A 23,739-nucleotide genomic window follows, 5' to 3' on the forward strand; every position below is an offset into this window, starting at 1 on the left:
TTAGTTAACCTACTTCGTCCCTCTATCTATCTAGGGATAGTGAGAAGTCGACAAAAGCTACTCTACTCCTATCGTCTTATATAGTATAGTCTAGAACCTATTTAACTAGTCCGACCTATAGTCGGTTATAATTTGAGTTAAGAACCTATAGAAGTGCTATTATATGTCTTAGAACTAAAGAGTATACTCTTCTACTCCTATTAAATATATCGCCTTGAGCTATATATACTTAGAGAGGTAGTCGATAATCACTATAAGGTAGCTAGGCACCCCTTTATCTCTTATAGGGAAGTCGGTTATAAAGTCAATAGAGATCTGCTTCTAAAAGCGATTAAGGATAGGCAAAGGTTATAAAAGCCCTTGATATAGCTATTGAGAGATCTTACTTTAGTAGCACTAATTATAGTTTCTAATAAACCGCTTTACATTAGACGATATAAGGTCCTAATAGTAATTTCTCTAAAGTATTTTAAATAACTTATTACGCTTTAGATATCCTAATATAGCTAAGTTATAGATCTGTTAGATAATTATAGTGGTTAGGAGCTCCTATATAGGAAGCTAGAGATAGCTATAGAACTAGAATACGCTTTATATATTAAAAGAGTAGTCTACGATCTAGGTCTATACTATATTCACCTCCTTTAGAAACTTCTAGGCTCTATTATAAATGGCCTAGAGCTAGTAAACGTAGTGCTTGTCCTCGACAATACCCTTATCCTATAGGGCAACAAGCTATTTGTCCTTGAAGAGCATCTCTCCTATAGACAACCTAGCCTCCTCCTATATACTAGTCTAGTACACCTTAATTAGAGGGAGTAGCTAGGCGATACGCTAGCTATCTTTAGGCTCGTCCTATTCGCGTTAAGAGAGTATATTAGGGTATAAAGCCTAGGATCCTAGTCGATACTTTAGCTCGAAGTTAAATAGAGAGAGCGTCTTCGCCTATTGGGCCTACCGCTTATTGATTAGATATAGTTAGATAAAGTACTTAAGGTTCTTATAGTCGATTAGGATAGTAAAGGGGGCTACTATACTCTAAAGCTCTATTAACTAGACTTTAAAACAAAAGATAATAGCTAATAGCTCCTTATCGTAGATAGTATAGTTATATTTAATAGAGCTTAGCTTTATAGAGTAGTAGGCTATAGGGTAAAGAACCCTATCCTCTCTCTACTAAGACAAATATCCGCTAAATACTATATTAGAATAGTCTACTTCTATAATCGTCTCCCTCTTAGGATCCTACTAGACGAGGATTAGCTCTAATATAAACGTAGCTTTAAATATATTGAAGGCGTCCTATTCCTTTTTGCTCTAATAGAAAGGAATATTCTTATAAGTAAGGTATATCAATAGGGCTACCTTCTTAAAGAAGTTAAAGATAAAGTTGCAATAGAAATTAACGAATCTAAGGAAGCTCTATACTCCTTAGACCCTATAAGGCGCCTCCTACTTATAAATAGCCTTGATCTTCTTAGGGTTAGGATAGATATAGACTCCTACCTCTATAATATACCTTAGGTACTTGACTTCCTTTACTATAAACGTATATTTCTTAAGGTCTAGGTTAAGACCTACGTCCCTTAGTCTTTAGAGGACTTTATATACCTTCCTTATATAATCCTTCCAACTTCTACTTAAGTATACTAAGATATTGTTAAGGTATACTATTATATAGTCTTCTAACGTTAGACTAAAGGCGTTGTTAATATATCTTTAGAACGTTATAGAAGTATCTATAAGCCTAAAGGGGTAGACTAGCTACTTAAATAGTCTAAACCTTATATAAAACGTAGTAAGATATTTATCCCCCTTAGCTATCTAGATATAATAGAATATAGCTTTAACGTCTAGCTTTATAAGCTATTTAGCCCTAGCTAAGGACCAAAGAGTCTCTTTAATTAGGAGGAGCGGATATCGGTCTTACTTAATAATCTTGTTCAAAGCTTAGTAGTCTATATAGAACCTTTATCCTCCTTTTAGCTTCTTTATAAGGAGGACTAGGGCGACTACCAATAAAGAGTTTACTTAGATCTATCTTTTATCTATTAGGTCTATAACCTACTTCTAAATCTCTAGGAGGTAGTCCCTTAGTATATTGTACAAAGGTCCTTAAAGGAGCTTAAGAAGCTTCCTATCTAAGCTCGTCTTAAGACGGATATAATAGTTAGCTTCCCCTCGATAGGGAGGTAGGCCGTTCGCCTTCTCTTTGTCAAAGAGGTTGACGAAGTTATATAGCTCCTCTAGTAGAGCGACCTTCGAGTCTAGGTTGGCCTTGGGCTAAAAGATAGCTACTCCTAGAATAGTAGTTATCTTATAAATATTAGTGATAAGGAACGTATCCTAGGTCCCTTCCAACTTCTTCCTCTATACCCTATAGGCTAGGCCTATAAACATTATACCTATAATTAGAGTAGTATTAGTCTCTTTTCTATATAAGGAGCACTTATATATCTATAGTCCTCTTTATAAGTTAATAATAAAGACCCTATTAATAAAGTCTAGTGTAATTCTATAGTAGTTTATCTAAGGGAGCCCTAAAATAACGTTATAGGCTAGCCCTAGGACTATATAGAATATAGCAACGCTTATCTATCTATCGATATCCATTGTAACATAGACGATATATATAATCTTCTTTATAATTTATACTCCTTTGACAACAACGCCTAGGGTATAGAGGGTCGATAAGCTCGTCTATTCGATCTTTAACCTCTAATATACCTTCTTACTAATAGCTCTATAGCTCTAATACCTACTATCTACTTATATATTTATAAAGCTAAAGGAGTTTAGAAAGACTAGAATAAGGAAAAGTAGTTTATCTATTCTCTCTCTAATCTCTATAAACTCGTTCTATAAGTAGTTAGGTCCTTTTAGCCCCTATACAAGACTTTGTATAGGGGCTACTCTTTTCCCTCCTCCTCCTTAGAGGAGGAGTCCTCCTCCGCCTATTCCTTAGCCTCTAACTTATTAATATCGACCTAAGGAGCTAGCCTCTTAGCTAGGGCAAAGGGATAGGTAGCTACAAAGTGACCTTAGTATCTACAACGGATATAGGCTCTAGCCTATTAGTGTATTATATACACTTCGTCGCTTACCTACTTCGCCTATAGCGCATTAGCGCCTCGCTTTCCTCTATTCCGCTACTACCTCCCTTTATAACCTTTATTAGCTCCCCTCTAGGCAAAGGCAGTATAGGTCGTATTAATCCCAGTTATTAGTATATCTCTTTCTATATCCTTCTCTACATCTATATTGGGCTTAGGCCGTTTACCTCTAGGTCGCTACTATCTTCCCTCTAAGCGGAGGGCCTCTAAGTCGGTAGCGATCTTATAGTACCTTTCGACCACTATAGTATAGTCGTCTTATAGGACCCCCCGTCCAACTACGATATACTTCAATTTTAGAGAGAGGCATCGTTGTAGCCTAATAAGCTATAGCTCGTTAGACCACTTAAGTCCTCTAGCCTTCAATAGCTTCGCCTTAAAGCGAATAAGGAAAGAGAAGAACGGCTTGTTATCCCCCTAGCGAAGTAAGTCCAACTCTATTAGAGCTATAACCTACTTATATAGGTCTATATAGATCGTTATAAAGTATCTAAGGAATATATATAGGTTATAATCGTTAAAGGGGCCTCTAGACTTATAGTAGGCCACGACCTTGGACTGGACCCCCTAGCTAAGGTTTCCCTAAATGAAAACCTATTGCTTGTAGGGGCCTCTAATAAAGTCCTAGTCCGCTTCTAGAACGTATATTATTATAGCTCTCTAGATAGCGAAGAGCTCCTTTTTCCCGTCGAAGGGCTATCCTACTAGCAGGCGCTTCCACTATATATTAGGGGCTATTGAGGCTAGGGTATTAGCTACTACAGAGATGTTTATAATATAGGCTATAGTAGCCTAGGCTATATAGAGCTTATAAGCTATAGTAGCCTAGGCTATATAGAGTTCCTCGATAGTCGTGTTCTAGTGGGCTATTATCTCCTATAGAAGTTGAAGATGTTCGCGGACCTATTCTAGGTTCGAGGCCTACGAGGGGCTAGGATTATTTATATTGGAGTTTGGCCTACTTAGCGTCGACGTCGGTACATCCAGTATACTACTTCTATCTACGCCTAGGAGCAGAAGTTGCTCTATCTATATGAAGGTAGTTGAACTATAATGTACTAGCCTTATAGCGTCTGTAGATAAGCGTACGATGTTCTATTCAACTACCTTAAGGAGAGAAAAGGAGAAGTATAAGTTACAGCCTTCGCGTATAGAGTTTTTAGGGGCTCGTGTATAGGGGGCTCGGACCGATGTTATTCTAGGCGTAAGGCGGGCCCGCTATAGGCCCGCCGCGGGTCCGTCCTAGGACCACTGTGGATCCTAAGCGTAGCCCTATATACCTAGCCCGGGTATAGCCCGGTCTATAACAGACACCCTAAAAAAACTGGACACCTCCCTACCTAATTTTGTATACGAACGCGTCCTAGCACGGGGGATCACAACCGCGTCAACCGCATTAATTTGAAGCTATTGCCGCTAGTCAACTTGTAAGTGGTAATGTTTTTTATAGTGTTTTAACATACCTAGATCTTTGAACCTCTCGCCTAAACCGCGTAGTATACGCGCTGCCCGCTAGCTCAACAACGTACTTATACACTACTATGCCAACTACCTTCGAGGCAAGGCCAATGGCTGTACGATGCCTTCTCTTCGTATTATGGCTAAGCGGTTTAGCTATAGTAAATCGTAGATCGCTATATATCTTAAAGCTCTTTGTAATACTAGCTCGCTAGCACTAAATACCTATCGTATCGCTAGGTGGCTATATACGCTTACGGATATAGAAGACAGTGCCCTCGATATATATACAGAGTAGCTATCTACCTTAGGATCCTTGCCTACCTAGGATCTTATCGAGGATACTACAAATCGTCTATAGGTATATCGTATTCCTCCTATAGGCTTTATTAGCCACGCCTAGTAGGTATATTGGCAATTCGATCATCCTATATACTTTACAACGAGTAGGAAGTTAGTAGAGGCTATACAACTATCTACTTAGCAATAGATCGATACGTTGAACAAGTTCTTCGACTACTACGAAGATACTATTAAAAAATACAATATTATAGTAGCTAGTTGTTAGAACGTCGACGAGATAGGCTACTGCCTAGCGATATTAAATAGAAAGTTCTAGATCCTAGCTATTAAGACGAAGAAGAATAAGAAGGTTAGAGGTTGTTCCTTAATACTAAGGGTCTATTATCTATTTACTATACTATTTTCTTAGCTAGAGCTCTCTAACCTCTATAATAGGGAGTCGATAACCCTAATTGGCTATACTAATACTATTGGCAAAGCTATCCCTATATACAGTATTTTCAAGCAGTAGCTAAACGAGAACTAGGACATCGACGGCCTTGATAGCGATATACGCTTCAACGCCTTGGAAACGGCGTTCAATAACTACGACATTATAGCCAATTGGATCTAGCACTTTAATAAGCACTCCTTCTAATACTATCCTATTGTTTAGGTATATAAGCTTACGTTTAAAGAGTGGTTTAGCTATAGTGTATACAACTTTTAGAGCTTTAACGATATAGTAGAATCTAAGTAGAACAATATATAGCCTAAGGATTATATCTACCGCCTATTGATAATAGATAGCTTCTTAGGGCACTATACGTTGGATATCTATAAATACTACCTTATATACAATATTATTATTATCTTTCTACTACTGTATTCAATGTATAAGACGTAGCCAATGGATATAGGCGTGTTCCAATATATTAAGAAGGTATATCAAATGCACCTTCGCTAAGTAATTCGCTAGGACAAAATAACCTTTATATATATATAGTTCATTGAGAACCTCTAAGTTAGTTGCCTTGCCTAGAGCCAAACCTATCACTAGTTCTAATATATAACTAGAAAATAGTTTATATAGGCTTTATAAAGAATAGGATCATCTTTAGCTTCTTAAAGTCAGGGATATAGCCATTAAACCGTTCTATCTATATCGCCCTACTCGAAGATACTGATATCTAGGCCAACAGTGTAGTATATCCTTCGTTGCTTCTAAAGCAAAATCGCTAGGAGTCGGCTACCAAAGGCGTTGAACGCCTCTAAACCAAGTACAACGATATATTTAGCTCCCCAACGCGCTATTATATTAAAGATATCGCTACTATAATATAAGAAGGTTAGCTTATATAGAAGCACTTTACTATATTTATAGCCGAGAATAAACAACGGCTAGTATTATACATTGTAAAGCGAGCTAAGGGTCGTTTAATCCAGCTATCTAGCGCTATTATCACTAGTGTATCTATCGAAAATATCTACTATATACAAGCTATTCGTAATTAAAGATACGTAGAGGCTATTACTAAAGAATCTCGTAAAGCAATGAAGAACATCGTATATACTAAGGAAAAGGAGCTTAAAAAAGAATGGATAGAGTAGAAAAGGATACTAAGCAACAAGGTTATAGGCAATGGCCGCCTATAGATAGCAACCTTCGAAGAATTCCTTAAAAAGACTAGCTAGACTAACGACATTATACCTCTTAACCCTAACGATCGTTTAATCTTTAATATATAGTATAGCGAGGATCCTCTATCTAAGCCCTTCTTCTTCATCGATATAATAGGCGAAAAACCGGATACCTATAGGCTAGAGCAACCGCTATACGATTTCCCAATGCTAGAGCTAGAGCCAACGTAGCGCTATATCTAAGTAGACGATAAATAGGAGCTATTTACCAACGAAGATAATAGCCTCTCCTAGATATAATCTAACGACGATGATGCTGACGATAATACCGACGATGATACTAATTCGCCTCTACTATATAAAAGCACTTACAACGGCGAAGGCGTTTACAACGGCGAAGGCGCTTATAACGGCGAAGGCGCTCGCCAACTGGCCTACAATAGGATCAACAAGCTTATTGTAAAGTGGTAGGTACGTAAGGCGAGGAAGTATATAGCGTAGGAAGCTTAATACTAAGAATCTACGGCTAGGGAGGATCGTAATAGTTCGCTATATATATAGATATGCCTAGATAGCAATAGCGAGCCAGTATCTATAGGTTTAGCTGCCTTATAGTAAATAGGTGGCAGTTAGAGGTGTATAGTTAGGGGAGCAGTTGGGGCGTGTAGTTAAGGTATATAAGCTAGCCTTGTATTATATAAGTATATTTCAATTTGATCTAGATCGAATTTTATTACGTTTTTGAGCTTTTTAAGCTATCCTACGCATTTGTAGGGTGGTCGAATTGATATGGTTGCGAATTACGATACCTTGTACTAGGACGCGATCACATACAAAAATGGGTGTGGAGGTGTCCAGTTTTTTTGGGGTGTCCAGCAATTTTGTGCCCCTCTCTTCTGGAAGAAGAGAGGGCTGCGAAAATACCCACTTTTCCTTTGGCCCTCGAGTAACTACCTAACTTACTGCATAATCCGCCGGCCGTGCCTGCTGTGAAGGTAGGTAACAACACCTTCGAAAGAACCTAGACCACAGCTCTCCGACGAAGATCGGCTGTCTCGTTGATCTTCGCCCACGATTCCTGAGCAGTCCCCGCTGTGCCTCCTGCAGAATTTTTGACATCTTCCCTTAACCAATGGCCATCAAAAGAAGAAGGGGGTAAAACAGGAAGGAAGAAGAATACAAGTAACGTTACTCTTTCGCTTTGCGGCAAGCCCTTGGCCCGCTTTCCCTTTCCCTCCCCCCCTTCTTCCCCTTCCCCCACCACACCCGCCCAACATTTTGTCAGCCTCGCAAGGTCCCTCCCATAGCAGATATCGGATACACGTGTAACTGACCGTCCAGACAAAAATAGGTCGCCCCTGCGTGCCTCCGGATATACTGCGGGAACGTTAAGGGGCCTCCGGGCAAGCCCCGGGACGGCAAATGCTTTCCGGGATCTGTATCCGTACATAAATGGCGCGGCATCAGCGAAAACTTGAGACGATTAGTTATACAGTAGTGGGGGGCTGTTTCGTGGCTCACTGCGTTTGCTCGTTTGCTCGTGTTTTTGACTAGCATTAGGCAATATGTCCCTGTTCGCTAATAAAGAACATACGTTGGTACTCTGTAGACAGCGTGTGTTATGACCCGAATACCCCCCTGATTTGTGCCTCGGTGACTTGACTGACCCAGCTTACTGTGTATTCGCCCTTAGTGTAGTATCCGCAAACCACCGCGCTAACCACTTAAGATCGTGGCCGACGGCGCAGTCGAAAATGAGAGTTCCTAACTATCCTAAATCTATACAATGCAATGCGAGGCATCTAATATATATACTATAGAACTGGGCAGGTAGTACGATCCTCCATTTAGCTATAAAACGGGGGTATTCCTTAACTAATTGTTACTGCTCCTTACCTATTTGCCTTTATACTCCTCCTCTTTAGGCTTAACAAATAACTATTATAGGGTATAGGCCTATTAGTGATTTTCGCGCTCCCCTCCTATTGGCTTATATACTTCCTCCCCTGTTCTACCTCTTTTCCTCCTTTCCCTACTTCGCTTATACCCCTATTATACCCTTGTTGCTACCCCTTTTCCTCTTTTCTACTCCTTTTGCTCTTCCTTTCTCTCTTCCTTTTCTCCTTTTTGTTCAGTTACGTTTAAGCTTCCTATTGCTAAAATGCCTTCTATTCGACGCCCCCCTAGTTTATAGACTACGTTCTACGGTCGTTGCTATTAATATAAGCTACTTTCTAAGTTTCGTACCCGTTTTAATAGGGCTCCTTATATTTTTTATATTTCCTATATTACTACCTATTATTGGCATTGTCGTTTCCTAGCCTATAATACGCTATACGATATATAGTACAATGCTATAGAACCTCTTATTCTAACTAGCTAGTTGCCTCTTATAGGTTATATTGCTCTCTTTATTAGTGCTTTATAGACTGTTGCTAACCTATATTTAGGTAGTATAACCGTTGTATTATATAATCTTAGCCTAATAGATATCGAGTATACCGAATATAATATATTATATTAGATAGATAAGCGTCTTAGTGTATATTTATATATTTGTTATATCTTCTTTTTTAGCTAATATTCTTTAGTACTATAGAATTCTATAGCTATAAATCCTATATTTAGCTTCTATTGCCTATAAAGCGACGTTTCTTTCCTACTAAGCTACTGCCTTCTAGACTTCCTCGACTACCTATTGTATATATAAGATCTTTAAAGGTCCTATTTTCGTAATTATCTTCGTCGTTATAATTCGACTTTTATATTCACTTCCATTTCTATAAATCAAACTATATACAATGTTCATAGTAGTAGGCCTATAGATTTTCAAATCTATAGCGCCCTATACTATACTGCTAGCCCTCTTATAGAGGTGCCTAAAGAGCCTCTTCGGTATACTTAGCTTTTTTTTATAATCTATAGGCTACTATTATATACCGAACTTTCTTCTTTATAGACTTCGATCACAATTTTATATTACACTTTATAGACTTTCTCTATCGATATAACCCCTTTATTTGTATCTACTTAATTATAAAGAAGTACTTTCTTTAGAGCCTAGCTATATTATAAGTTGCGATTATACTTTAATTACGTTTAATTACAGATTATAGCTATAGTTACAACTGTCGTTGTAAAAACCTACTAATAGCAGATAAAGTAGCTATTCTTATTCTAGAGGAGAATTCAAAGCCTAATTTTTACAATATTGTCCTTATACGCCATTTAGACAACGGCTCTATATAGGCCTAGCACTACATTTACCTATATCACCTTGCCTATCTCCCGTTGGCCTATCCTTTGATATTTCTATTTGGAGATCCTAGCTTTTATCAGAGCTTATAGCTCTATAATAGCCAAGGGTAGGGCTATACTCAACTAAATATTAAGTTTAAGCAGTAGTGTCAATACCTATTATATCTTTATATAGGTTATAGCTAAACGCCTTTCCTTTTTCACTAGTTATTCTAGTAGTTCTTAGTAGACCTCTAGGCTATAAACGATTAATAAAAGCTATATTAGATTTATAACAACTAGAAGGAACTATATATAGAACTATACTAAGGAGTATAGGACTAGCTACAACTAGGTAATAGCGATATTTATAAGCTTAGGTAGCGAATTGTCCTACCTATAAGCTATATTAGGGGCCTACACTTTATTGCTTAGTGCTATTAGGATTTAATAGCTATCGTCTATAAGCTAGGTTATCCTACTCTATTTATTATAGTTATAGTTAACCTAAACTAGGTAGAGATCTAGTAAGAGCTTCTTCTAGGCTAGACTATAGTAGACCACCTTAACATTGTTGGCTATATCTTTGAGCTTAAGTGCTAAGCTATCCTTTATAAGCTTTAGTATAGCAACCTGTTTAGTAAGTTTATAGGTATTATTTAGACTATTGAATACTAGAAGTGTAGGCTCCTATACCGCTATATCTTGCTTTTCCTTTTACGAGAGTCTATATATCTGTTTCTTACGCTTACTAACGTTGACCACGTTATCTAGGCTAAGCTTTTAATAAAAGCGGAGGATCCTAATAGCTAGTTGTAGGCTATTATTATAAGCAATATAATTTATAGGCTATATAGTTTAGATAACTCTACCTCTCTTTATATAGTTCGTAACCTATGTATAGAGGTTACGAACTATTTAAAGTACTTTCTAAAGACGTTTATAGAGGAGACTGTTATCCTAGAAAATAGATATCCTATCTATTGCTATCGAGACATTGGGCAAACAGTTACTTATAAGGTCAATAGCTACGAGGTACAACTTGACAACCGTTAGGTTATACTTTATAACCTTTATCTCTCTTATAAGTATACTACCTATATTAATATAGAGATTTATATATCTATAAAGTCTATTAAGTATATATATAAGTATATTTATAAGGGGACTGATTAGTCGATAGTTTAACTCTTTGTAAGTAACTAGCTTAATAAGGTTAATACCTATTTGCAATGTTAGTACATTAGCCTAGTAGAGGCGGTTATATAGCTCTTCGAATTTTATATCTATTACGAGTTCCCCCCTGTTTATCGCCTTCTAGTCTATCTTAAGCATTAGCAATATATTGTTTTCTAGGCAAATAGTACTCCTAAGGAGCTTGTAGAAGCGTTAGAACGTAGAACTATAGAGCTAGAAGCATTCCTTACTTACAACGTAGCCTATAAGGATACTTATAATATCCTCTATATTGATTTTCCTTTATACTTTGTCTAGGACAAGCGGTTATAGGAGTAGAAGCCCTATGTCTATAGCACTGCTATTAGACGTATATACTACGTTCCTCCTTCTATAGGTGAGCGGTATTTTCTTTGTCTTCTTCTTTGTTTAGTCCCTAGCGCTTAGTCGTTTACTTATTTATAGACTGTAAATAGCTATAAATATCCTACCTTTTAAGCTATATATATTATAGCTAGCCTACTCGACTTTGACTAAAGCTAGATTATATATTTCGATAAGGCTATAAACTGGTAAATAGGGTATACCCTTTATAAGCTTTTTGCTATTAGCCTCTTTGCTAGCGACATTGTAGACCTAGTAGCACTATAGTTACGATTTTGTAATTCCTTTTATAATAATCTTCTATATTGCCTTAAGTGTATTACAGATGTCCTACTAGACTTGGAAGAACTATATTTCGACTTTAGGCTCTTTTTGTTGAATTAGCTACTAGCTAATAGCGATAAGTATTTAGCCGACTTTGGTTTACTAGCTATTCGTCACCGCTAAGAGAATATAAAGTGGAATCCTCTATTATAGGCGAAGCTTAGTTATAACCGTCAATAGTAGGAGGCCTTCTTTATAAATATTCGATCTTAGTTAAACGTTGGCCAAATAGCTCTTTTTATAGAGATTATAGCTATAGTCGACTTACACTTTGAAATGGCCTATTTTTTTATTTAAGGCGCTAGCAGGACTAGTAAAACCTTTTTATATTGTTGTCTCTCTTCTTTCTTCTCTTTATAAGGGTATATCGTCCTTTATATTGCTTCTTCCAACATTGTAGCTCTCCTTCTCGATAGTAGCTACACTTCTTATAGCTGTTTCAAGATTCTAATTGACATTATAGACGCTAGTACTTATATAGTCTAGAAGAACACTTAGCTTACAACTCTTTTGCAATATACTAAGCTTATTATCTAGGACGAGGTTCCAATGTAGTATCGCTACTGCTTTAAAGCTATAGATTATATATTGTAAGACATTTACAATTGTAATAGCCTATTTAGAGGAGTTCTAGTTATACTAGGGGGGGACTTTATATAAATCTTGCCTATTATTTGCAATAGTGATAGGTATTACATTGTTTAAGCCTATTTATAGAACTCGCCTATTTAGCCTTAGCTATAGGTCTAGAGATTAATAGAGAATATACGAGTGTAGGGAGCTAATGCTAATAACTATACTTTTATAAATTGGTTATAGGATCTAAGTTACAATCCTTACTTCTATAGCTCTATTGATCCTCTCCCCCCTTTTATACTCTATTCTATATAGGAGTAGTTAGTTGATTAGGTCTATCTTATATACTTGCTTAAATATACTATAATAGACTCAACAGTATTTATAAGCTAAGCGATTCTTTGCCTTTGTAATACGACTATAAGTTCTATCAACGTAGCTATTATTTCTTTAGTTCTAGGTTAGGAAACTCAGTATCTCTCTGTCAATAAGGTGGAAAACCCTCTTAATAGCAAAGATCTTAACGCTCCTATATTGTCTCCTGATTTTTTATTTTCTTTAGACTTTGCTTCTATTCCACCTACTATCCTAACTTTGAAGGTTGGAGCCCCTATTCTTTTACTTTGAAACCTTGACCCTAGTAGTAAACTCTATAATAGGACTTGGCTAGTTGTAACTTAGTTTGCTTCGTCTATTATTAAAAGGCGAATCTTAATAGGTGACTTTACTAGGCAGTTGTAGATAATTCTAAAGATTAAGTTAAGTTCTTTAGAGGAGGACTTTCCTTATATTATTGTTTATAGGTAGTTTCTAGTTCGCCTCTACTTTGCAATAACTATTAATAAGTCTTAGAGGTAGTCTTTTTCTTATATTAGTGTCGATTCTTAAGAGCCTATATTTTCTTATAGCCAGTTTTATATAGCTATATCTTAGGTTATAGATGTTTATAATGTTTATATATACTTATTGGATTTAAGGGGGTAGGGTAGAAAGCTTATAAACATTGTATACCTAGAGGTACTAATATTATAATACTGTTATTAAACGCTATTATAGATTATTGTAGTCAAGGTGTACTATATACTAACTAATGCTTTATACCTATATTAAACGCCATTTTAAATTCCTATAGTCTAAGTGTATAACGCCATTATAGCTAAGGTATATAACGCTATTTTAGATTCCTATAGTCTAGGTGTACAACGCTATTGTAGCCAAGGTATACAACGCTATTCTAGATTCCTATATTCTATATATATAACGCTATTCTAGATTCTTATACTCTAGGTATATAATGCTTTATATCTATAGCTAGTAAATACGTTTCTCTCCTCTATAGTATATCCTTTATAGACCTATCAAGTAGATTCGTTATAACTTACGTTCGCCAATTATATCTCCTTCCTTCGTAGTTTATCCGTTGTAGATATATCAAGTAGGTTAGCTATATCTCTAAGAGCTTCTACAAAGGTCTACTCTTCTTTTATAGATAGGTATAGAAAGAGCTTGCGAATAAGCTCGATATAGCGGTTAACGCGTTTAATAGGGCTTGTAAGTTCGCTATATATAGTGTAGCGTCTATCCTCTCTTAGGTAATATAAGCTATAATAGGTAGATATAGCAAGGTCGTCATTTAATAGGTGTATAGCCTTCTCTCTAGCCCTATAACGACTATTATAGACAAGGGGTATAAACTTATCTCTTAAAATAGGGTATATAGTAGGAGCTACTATCGTATAGGGAGTAGACTATAAAAGTATATATAGGTCGTTAAATTGTTAGGAGCTAACGGAAGATAATATATCCGTTGTAGGGTATAAACGTTTAGAGGAGATAACTACTTCGAGCTCCAATTTACACTTTATAGGTGTAGTATAATACTTATATAGCTTAGATATCGGCTAAGGGGGGGGTGGAGGGGGAGGGGGGGGGGTTAAATCCTTTATAATATAGCGTTTACAAAGTATCTCTAACTCTGTTATATATATATTAGCTACAAAGTATATTATAGATATATTAGGAGGACTATACTTACTACTTCCTTTAAAATAGCTATACCTAGTACTACCTAAGTTGTAGTAGTAGCTAGCGTAGTAGCTATTACCTATATTATTCTACAATACAACGTAGTTTATATATAGGCCTAGACCTTTATTGCAATACTTATATTCGCCGTTATTAGGATCGTTGCCTATAATTTATATTAGTAGAGATTTAAGATTAGTTGTATAGTCGAAGTTGATATTATAGTACTTATCTAGGTTATAAGGATCCGTCTATAAGTAGATATTATAGACCGCCTATAGGTATATTAGTGTTAATGTCCTATTGTTATTATAGATTGCTATATACCTTAAACTTCAATAGGTCCTATATATACTTTATAGGCTTAGGAAAGTTTTATATAGCCTTAAGGATAACGTTCTTTATAAGGATACTCGCTAGGACCTTTATTTCACTACCTTCGTTCCCCTCTCTTTACGTTTCTATAGCTATATCTTTAGCTTCGTTATCTTCCCCTTATACGTCTATCGCTATAGTAATCAATATAGATGTAAACGGCTCGTAGAGAGTATCGCTATATTAGACATCTTCGTCTACTTCGACGGATAGTAGAGGCGAGTCCACTTCGTTATCCAAAAGTGTAGAAGGCATCTAATAGTTGTTAAAAATCGCTATTTATATATAGCGATTAAGCTAGTATATATATAGTTACATTGATTGACTTAGTCGGCGATATACGATATAGTTATCGAACAGTTCGTTTAGTCGGTTTAGTCGGTATAGGACCTAGGTTTCTGTCTTCTAGGCGCGGCGATTCTGCTCCGATGTATAGTCGGCTTCTATATACCCGTTAGACTTGCTCTAATTGCCTGGGAAAAGCCTAGAAAAGAGGTAACGGATTAGTAAATGCTTACGAATACGTCGCCAAGCTGAGTCGCAACGGATATACGCGGTTCTGTGGGATGAATGTCGTATACGCTGGAAAAGGTGGGTGCGTAGGTATGGAAAAAGTGGGTGGTTATAGGAAAAGTGGGTGGTTGTAGCACTGCCAAGAAAAAGGATTGAAATGGCTGCGCGTAGCCCGCGAAGCGGGCTGCCAACCCCTAGTACATTGTATGTACATAAGGTAGGTACATCCTGGTTCGAACAGTTACATCGCGGAGGGGTCTGGTGACGCGTCTTCGCCTTTCCCCCACCATCCATTTCCTCGTATGCACTACCAGAGCAACAACTGCGGTATGTGTGTGCGGAATACGCTCTCGATGTCCATTCTTCCCCCCCCGCTTCCCCCCTTCGCGCCGTACTACACTAGTGTAAGTAGTGTACTGCATAAAACTCAAACCTCGTCGGAGGTGACCGAGAACTGCACCCCCTGCTCCAGGAACAGGCTCTTGACGTGCTCGAAGTGGAAGTCGAGCTCGACCGCGCCCTCGAGGACCCAGGTCCAGGGGATCCGGCACAGCAGCACGACCTTCTTGAGGCGGCGCAGGCGGGTGCGCACGTCGCGGGCGAACTGGGTCAGGGTGCGCAGGGCGGCGACGCGGTAGTCGTGCTGGGCCTGGTAGTGGCGCACGTTGTCCTCGAGAGTCCAGTCGGGCATGTCGCGGAGCTGGGCCGCGTTGGTCCACCACCAGTCCTCCAGCGTGAGGTCGACCAGGTTCGGCGGCAGCAAATCGACGAGCGGCGCCGACTCGCCGGGCACGGCCGCCGGCGGCGACCCGTACAGCAGCGCCATCTGCACGCACAGCGACGTCAGCTCGCCCATGTGCGCCAGCGACGTCAGGCGGCCGTCGGGCCCCACCAGGCTCTCGAAGCCGTGCAGGTCCTGCCAGCTGACGTCGAGCGCACGCAGGTGCTTGGCGTGCTGCGAGAGCGCGATGTCCAGCGCCTCCGGGTGCGCGTTGGCGCTGTCGTCCTCGACCGGCTCGCGCAGCGGGTCGTCGTCGAGCCGCGACGCCAGGTACAGCGACTCGAGCTGGGGCGCGTTCCGCAGGAGGTGGTACATGTCCGACGGGTAGGCCGCGCTGTCGTGGAGGAAGATGTGGCGGATGTTGGCCAGGAAGGGAGGTGGCGGGTCGTCGCCGCTGCTTTCGTGCGAGGACCGGTGCTCGTCGGGCAAGCAGCACCACACGCCGTCGTCGCTGCTGACCTCGAGCGTGGAGAGCTTGGGCAGGCTGGCAAAGAGAAGGGCGTAGCGGCGCGGCTGGGCGCCCCAGACTTCGGGGATCTCGCAATCGCAGTCGTCCTCTTCGAAATGGGCCAGAAGCTCGGGGTCGCCCTGCAGGAGGAGCGTGTGGATGTTCTGGAAAGGAGCAGCATAGGGTTCCGAGTCGAAGAGGGCCTTGATTTGGGCGACCTGCGAGCAGAACACGTCGTACTCCTGGTGATCGTCGCTGATGGGAACCTGCAAGAGGAGAGTCTCGAGCTTGGTGAGGTACATGAGGATGAAGCACAGCAGCGCCTGAGGCACGTGGTCCAGGTCGCCTTCGCTGACGACCATGTGTGGAAGGAATTGGCCGAGCATGTGTATGAAGTCCCTTGCCGCGCTGGTGAGCACGCTCGTCACCGGGGCCGGCTCAAAGCTGGGCAGGTGGAGGGTGAGCAGCTGGCGAAACTCGCGGATGACCGACTCGCGCGTGAGGGTGATGTGGCACGACAGATAGCGGGTCCAGAGACCGTAGTGGGGCTTGTTGTAGAGGGTGCGCAGGAAGAGAAGCATCGATCGCTCGTTCCAGATGGCCACGACGCGGTAGAGCAGCGGGCGGGCCATCTCGCTCATGCGGCGCGATACGCGGCAGAGGCTGTGGAGGCCGCGACGGCATCGCGTGAAGTCGAACCAGGGCTCTTCGGCCATCAGCTGTCTGTAGCCGACGGGGCGGGTCTCGCCGATCTCTGGCGGCTGCGGGAGCAGAAAATCGAAGATGAGCGCGATGATCTCGGGCGGCAGGTTTTCCAAGACAAGCGCAGGCTTGGCCGCGTCGCCGACGGCGCCTGCTGGGGCCCCGGGACCGGTCATCGTGTTGGAAGCCTCAGTATGCCCCAATCCATCAACTCTCTTCGCAGTCTTCAATCTTTCAGTTCGAGTCCTTGGCCCCCCCGCTTCAACAATCCTTCGCCTTCAACGGCCGCACCGAGGCCGCCGCACTCGGGTCGCCGGTTGCGGAAGTCGCTTTGTCGGCAGGGGAATCACGGGCGCAAGAGGGCGTCGATACGAGATGCAGTGCGATCGTGAACGGCGCTGGCGTCGCCACGGTGAGATGCGGTTGCGCCTCGGAGTTGGTTGCAGAAAACTCAGCACCGGCAACCGGCAGCTGATCGATGCTTTGGGTTTGTTCCCCGTTCCCCACCGTGCAACCCGCCGCCGCCCACCGCGGGGCAAGCTTGGCGGGCTGCCAAGCTTCGGCCAGCCCTAACCCTGAGATACTTCGTTTGGTGGAGTTCTCGCCATGCAATTTGTTCAATTGTCGAGACCCTAAGGTATTTATTCCTCTTCAGACGTTACTGTGGTAGATTGGCAGGTCAAAGGGACCAAAGGAATTAAAGGAGTCGTCTAGATTTTTGAACGAGCCTACTGCTGGCTTGGTGAGTGTTAGTATTCCGTACTTCACGACGGGATCCTGCTGAAAGTATTCGTAGTAGGTGAGACTTCTGACTCTTGTTGCCTGCTGCGATGAGTGGTGGAGGGAGATTATTACAAGTCTTCAGGATATGGGCAAGAACTGGGAACCGGAAACAGAATTCCATTGTGGAAACGGAGATTTAATGGTTTGATGGGGTTTTGGCTTTTGGCAAACTACCAGGTACTTAACGAATGGGAAACAGAGTCCTGGTCATCGAAAACAAAGCTTTTTTTTTTTCTTTTTTTTCTTTTTTCTTTTTTTTTTTCTTTTTTTTTTCCCTCGTTTCTGCGGCAGTAATTATCAAGGGCCCTCCTGATCACCAAACAGGCAGTCACCTTCTTCTTTGCTTCTTGTTGCAGTGATTATCTCAGGGCCCGAGGGGCCTGAGAGGTCTGGCATGCTGCGCGCGGCCCATTTGGACCCCCGAGACCGCCCTTGGCACTCAGTTTTCGGTGCGGAGGGATGCTGTATCGGCATCGGCCCGGGCGGGAATCGGAAAGCTAGCTTCGTCGGCTTTGGTGGATTTGAGAGAAGGGCTGGAGGAGGCAGTCTCGTGCTCACCCGAGGCACTTGCCTCCGCGCAGCCATCGCTGTCGGGGTCGCATTCTCCCTCAACCTCTGGCAGTCCACCAGAGAGCTCGAGGCAGACTTTGAACATCAAGAGCAGCGAGGTTGCCGATTCGCCATCTGTGCAACGAGAGGCAATCAATGACTGGATATCGGCCACCTCAGATTTCCCAGGGCTTACTTTGTCGAGACCTTTTTTCTGAAGTTCCTTCCAGAGCGCTTCAAGCTCTTTCTCAAGCTCGCCCACCATGATGTCTTCTTGGAGCTCATCCCATGCCGTCTCGAAAGCTTGCTCGAGTTCCGCCTCCGCATCCCAGTCTCCATCTGCTGAACTCAGGCTTGGGTCCTCCGTCATGTCCTGCTCGACGTCTCGGGCGACTGGAGTAGGGGCAGTTCCGTCGGACATCTTGAGCTATCAAGCGGGTTGTAGCAGCACAGCGTAGTGATTGCACTGATGATACGGCTTGGGTGCTTTTTCTGAGGATACTTGCTCAAGTTCAACTCGGAATGCGGAGTCGACTTGGACGCAACTTGCCATGTTGGTTTGCCAACATTCTAATATATAGATATAGATGACATTGGGAAGGAAGAACAGTTGCGTCGCCCCGTGGTAACAAATGACAAGCAATAGCGTTGTTAGCTATTACATTGTTGAGAACCACGTGTGCTGCGTTGCTCAACCGCATTGTCGGTGAACAACGCACGTCTTAGTTGTTGGTGAGCTTGTCCCCCAGCAAACTGGCGAGTACTTGTTCATATGACTGGACAACAAGGAGACAAAGATCCAAGGAAAACACATCATTCTAGATTGTCCGATCATCAGCCCCTGGCGACCGTGCAACAGAGCCGTTGGATTTTGGCTGCGTTGCCATACCCAGCCGCAAGCCTCTAAAATATTGGAAGCGTATTCTGTACTGTTCCCGCGTCTTGCACCTACAGCCCGACGTAAATGCTCTACTCGGCCAGCTGCTGCGCGCTCAGCTGCTTTACCTGCGACTTGCTGAGGGAGAGGGAACAGAACGCGCTGGTATTGACGCTGTTGGAAGTAGTCTAGCTGGGTAGGTATCAAGGAGGGTATGTCGCTAGCCAGGATACTTGACTACATGGTTCCGTGCTGAACGGAGCAGACAGGCCAAGCGGTGCAGAGCAGAGTAAAGCAGGTCGGTCACTCCTCGGAAGTTGCAATCGCACTGCCGATGACCTGGCGCCTCCGGCCGCGCTCCTGTTTTCGATGCTTGTGGTCGTTGCGCCTTCTCCTGTCCGAGCACTTTTTGGTACACAAAGCCCTCCCATTCACGGGTCTGCGGCCGCAATCCCCGCAACTACCCCGTGTCTTTCGATCGCTCCGTTGGTCCTGTTTTAGACACCCTTGGCACCTGCCGTCGCTGACGATCTCCCTGATCTTCTGACAGCTCTGGCAGGGCATAATCAGCCGTTGAGAGCGGACCGTCGTCGCCGTGGTCGTTGTCGTGGTGGCGGTCTCTTCGATCGTGGTCCCCTCGACCGTCTCGGTCCGTGGCTCAGGAGTGTCGGTATCCTCAGATGTTGTGAAGCGGCTCCTGGTCGAAGGTGCATTGACACAAGCTGCGCTGCGGCCCCTACAGGTCTCCCCGTGCTCCTTGCCTTCCCGGTCGGGGTCGACCGATAACGGACCAGACGACTCCCCGTATGATTTGGCCTCGCCGGGTGTATCTTTTTTGTTCCCTGACGAGGATTCAGAACTGTTGTTTCCAGGTTCCTTCCGAGGCTTCCTCACCGCCGCTGGCGTCACTCGCGCCACCAATCGCGGCGAGCCTGCTAGCTCTGGTGGTGACTTCGGGGATCGTAGTACGGTTGGCGAGCTGGGAAGTAGCGGCTGGCTGGGATGCGGTCGGGGACGGCGCCGTCAGGCACAGAAACTGCCCTTGTTGGCTGCGCCTGTCCGTGGCGTGAGGTCCTGCCGTGCGGAGGCTGCCAGTGCCCGCTCCGGCGCCGGCGGTTGTCTGTCCACGCTGCATTGCCACGGAGGTGTCTGTAGGATTTTACGCTTCGCGGCTGAGGACTGACGGAGGTTGCTGCCGAATCGCAATGTCGTTGTTCAGGCGGTCAGCAGCATTGAATAAAATGGACGTGCTAGTTCTGTTCTGCAGTGTTGCAGTCGATAGGGTGACTCGAGGGATGTCGGGGCATATCGGCTGCCCCAGATAGAAAACGAAACCAGGAGCCCAGGTCTTGGCCGCGCTTTCTGTCACCCCTTCCAGCTGTTCTTGGCTTCTCGGCTGTCATTCCCAGGGTTGCCATGTGCTAGCGTTGAACGGCAAGTGCCGCCGGATGAGCGGCCGTCCTCGCATCCGTATCACGCTTACTGCGGAAAAGAGCAGTTTCTCCCAACCCCGTTTGCTTCTTCCAGCCCTCCAGGCCAGGCTACCTGTGCAGGCCAAGTCACTAAAGACCGCAAGCATCGAGAACCACGCGCACCGCCTGCGTATTGACCCATTCCGCGGCCGGCATCTGATGTCCCCCCTCAAACACGATGACCTTCCTCCGCGCCTCGTCGAAGAACTCGACCAGTTTCTCGCTCTCCGGCCGCCACGGGTCGTCCTCGCCAATAAGATGCACGCTTGCGGCCTTCACCACCCCCTTCTCCAGACTCCCCCGAAACCCCTTCTCCCTCTCATCGCCCTTACCATCTCCCTTCGCCGCCCCAAGCCCGCCCACGCCCCCCTGAAACGGCGCCGTCCCACACACAGCCACGACCACCTTGACATCAACCCCATTCCCCTCCTCCTCTTCCCCCATCCTTCCCATCCCCTCCAACCGCCTAACAACCTCCATCCCCACCTTCGCGCCCTGCGAAAACCCGACCACACCCACCACCCTCCTCCTCCCACTCCCCCCGGAACTCCCCAATCCCCTGACCTCCCTCACCAACCGATCCACATCCCCACCTTCCCCCTCCGCCCAGTAAGCGCGCTCCCGCTCGGGCGCCTCGTCGTCGACCCACCGCAGGTAAGGTCCGCACCCTTCGAAGAAAGGCAGCACGCCGGGGCCGGCGGGGCAGGCGTGCGGCGCGTCCAGGTAGACCAGGTCGAAGTGCGGGCTCAGCTGGGCGGCGAGCCGGCGGGACTGCAGGCGGAAGATGCTGGCCGAGGTGCCGGCGCCGTGGAGGAAGACGAGGATCGGTTTGGGCGGGGAGGGGGTTGGCATGGTTTCTCTTCTCTTGCTGGTGTTGGTGTGGTTGTGGGATGGAGTTGCGTGGGTGGGTTTGGGTTGGTGGGGAGGAAAGGCGGGTGGAGGTTGGACCCCTCCTTCAATTGATAGATGGACTAGTTTACGCGGAGAGGTGCAATGTGTAAATGGGAGGTCAAGGTTTTGTGGGAAGGAGACGGAGGTGTTGATGGGCGGATATCGCGTCGAGAAGCGATGTGGCTGTCAAGCAATGAGCGAGGCCAGTTCGAGTGAGAAGCAGAGGTCAGGTTATCATGCAAGATGGGTGAGCGTGGACTCGTGAAGCACCGGCTGATCCGACCGGATTCGACGGAACGACGAGGAAAATCGGGGCAGGCCGGTGACACACCCAGGCTGACGGTCAGCATCGATCGGGTTGCCGCGCCGCGTTCCTGCAGGTCCGAGTCGGCCTTCCGTGGCGGGTCACCGCTTACGGCAAGGGCCCAGATTTTACCCTCCAGTATGGGAAGAGCAGCGTGGAACTCTGAGAAATGCGAGTGAAAGTGAATATCATTACTCATTAGGCGTAATGGTAGCGTGTCATCTACTTTGGTGGTGTGGACGTCAACCCCAGGAGCAAGGGCTCTGACTTCTCAGACCCCTGCCGCTCCTGGCTCACTGGCAGCACCGGCAGCAGTGGCACCCGCGGCCGCCCATTGAACAGGTACATTGCCAGGAGCACGACCGCCGCACCAATCGTGGCCTGATGGCAGCCTCTATCAGTACGAAGTTCCCTGAAGAGATGCGATACAGACTTACATGAAGGGTCATTGGCGTCCGATATACGACCGCCGTCGCGGCATAGCTGACGACGATGCTGAGGCTGGCAGCGAAGTTCTTCGCCACGTTGTCGGCATACGCGATGCACACGGCCACGATCAGGCCGCCCAGCGCCTGGAGGGCGATGGTGGTCCACACGACCGGGTTGTACCCGGAGAAGAAGCCATCCCGGGCGATGGCAGCGCCGTCCTGCCAGAGCACCCCGATGAAGAGCGCGGGAAACAGGCTGAAGAAGGAAAGCTGGACGTTGCGGATCCACAACGAGACCGAGGCCATCGAGTCCTTGACAAGCTTCTCGATGTAAACGCAGGTGAGGCCCGAGGTGACCGAGGCGGCGGCGACGGCCATGAGGCCCCGGAACGCACTCGACGTGGCGATCGTCCCGCCGCGCATCAGCGACGACAGCCGCTCTCGCCAGTCTTCAGATGTCGTGGGTCCCGAGATCTGCACGAGGGCGACGCCGAAGGTGAGCAGGATCAGCGAGAGCCACTGGCGCAGCGAGACGGGCCTGCCCAGCAGTATGATGCTGAAGAAGACGGTGGTGAGGATCTTCAGCTGGTACGTGACCTGGAACGTCACGGGGTCCAGGTTACTGATGGCCGTGTACACCAGCGAGTTCTGCAGCGTGTAGAGGGCGGCGGGCACGATGAGCTTCCAGCTGTTGCTGTCGAAGATGGAGCGGTACAGGTGCGTGATGACGGTGGAGGCGGAAGCGCTGGGATGCGGCGCGCACGTGTCGAGCACAGCGAGGAAGAAGCTGGCCAGCAGCTTGATGATTTCGACTAGCAAGATGGCAGTCGATGCGAGATATCGGGGCTGCGTTCCGGTTGGGCTGTTGCGCGAGTGGTGCATGACCTGGACGGAGCGGTCAGTCTGTCTGTCTCGATCGTTGGGGTCCATCATCATCATGATCTCTCCTCACCATCACGAGCACCGAGTTTTGCAGAACGAGCTGCCGGCCGATTAGTGACACAGACACAGGCACAGACACAGACACAAGACACAGTCACATCCGGCCGGACGAAGAGGAGCACACGCACCAGGGCCAACGACAGCCGTTGCACCGAAAGCTGCCATCGCCGGGACGGCGCCTGCAAGAGCTGCGGTGTGTTTCCCGCCGCCGCGGCCCGAGCCGGGTCGCTGTGGCTCTTGACCCTGCCGAGCATTTCTGCTGCGGGATGACGAGCATGCGATTGCAGTCAAAAGATAGTAATAATAATAAAAAAACTAAAAAGAGATGGAGACAAAGATAACCAACGGAGGTCGCGACGTCAGAGATGTCGCTCGACCTGGATTCGGCTTTTCCCACATGCCCGAACCCGGCAAGTGGAAATGCGGGTGCCGATCGGTTTTCTCCGTCAGCACCTCGC

At 45.0% G+C, this 23,739-nt stretch overlaps 5 protein-coding genes across 5 annotated transcripts; all 5 read right to left on the reverse strand.

Moving 5' to 3' along the window:
* Positions 1-1,452: 1,452 nt before the first annotated feature.
* Positions 1,453-1,689, reverse strand: THITE_2052694 (uncharacterized protein; the record flags this gene model as incomplete). The annotated part of the gene is made up of 2 exons (XM_003655020.1): positions 1,453-1,557; positions 1,603-1,689. Coding segments are annotated over 2 exons (192 nt in total), but the record flags the coding sequence as incomplete, so codon positions are not given.
* A 13,462-nt stretch (positions 1,690-15,151) lies between these two features.
* On the reverse strand, positions 15,152-17,567 carry THITE_2118341 (uncharacterized protein). Its single transcript, XM_003655021.1, has one exon. The coding sequence runs from the start codon at positions 17,209-17,211 to the stop codon at positions 15,532-15,534; it is 1,680 nt and encodes a 559-aa protein (XP_003655069.1). The 5' UTR covers positions 17,212-17,567; the 3' UTR covers positions 15,152-15,531.
* A 690-nt stretch (positions 17,568-18,257) lies between these two features.
* Positions 18,258-18,788, reverse strand: THITE_155387 (uncharacterized protein; the record flags this gene model as incomplete). The annotated part of the gene is made up of 1 exon (XM_003655022.1): positions 18,258-18,788. The coding sequence occupies one exon, from the start codon at positions 18,786-18,788 to the stop codon at positions 18,258-18,260; it is 531 nt and encodes a 176-aa protein (XP_003655070.1).
* Positions 18,789-20,806: 2,018 nt separating this feature from the next.
* THITE_2054654 (uncharacterized protein) lies at positions 20,807-21,568 on the reverse strand (the record flags this gene model as incomplete). The annotated part of the gene is made up of 2 exons (XM_003655023.1): positions 20,807-21,043; positions 21,080-21,568. 2 exons carry the CDS (start codon positions 21,566-21,568, stop codon positions 20,807-20,809), a joined length of 726 nt encoding a protein of 241 aa, XP_003655071.1.
* Positions 21,569-22,013: 445 nt separating this feature from the next.
* THITE_2118343 (uncharacterized protein) lies at positions 22,014-23,462 on the reverse strand. The gene is made up of 2 exons (XM_003655024.1): positions 22,349-23,462; positions 22,014-22,292 (listed from the first exon to the last, which is right to left on the reverse strand). Exons 1-2 carry the CDS (start codon positions 23,270-23,272, stop codon positions 22,134-22,136), a joined length of 1,083 nt encoding a protein of 360 aa, XP_003655072.1. The 5' UTR covers positions 23,273-23,462; the 3' UTR covers positions 22,014-22,133.
* Positions 23,463-23,739: the final 277 nt, after the last annotated feature.

This window comes from Thermothielavioides terrestris, chromosome 4, assembly GCF_000226115.1.
Source record: "Thermothielavioides terrestris NRRL 8126 chromosome 4, complete sequence".
Classification (NCBI taxonomy): domain Eukaryota; kingdom Fungi; phylum Ascomycota; class Sordariomycetes; order Sordariales; family Chaetomiaceae; genus Thermothielavioides; species Thermothielavioides terrestris.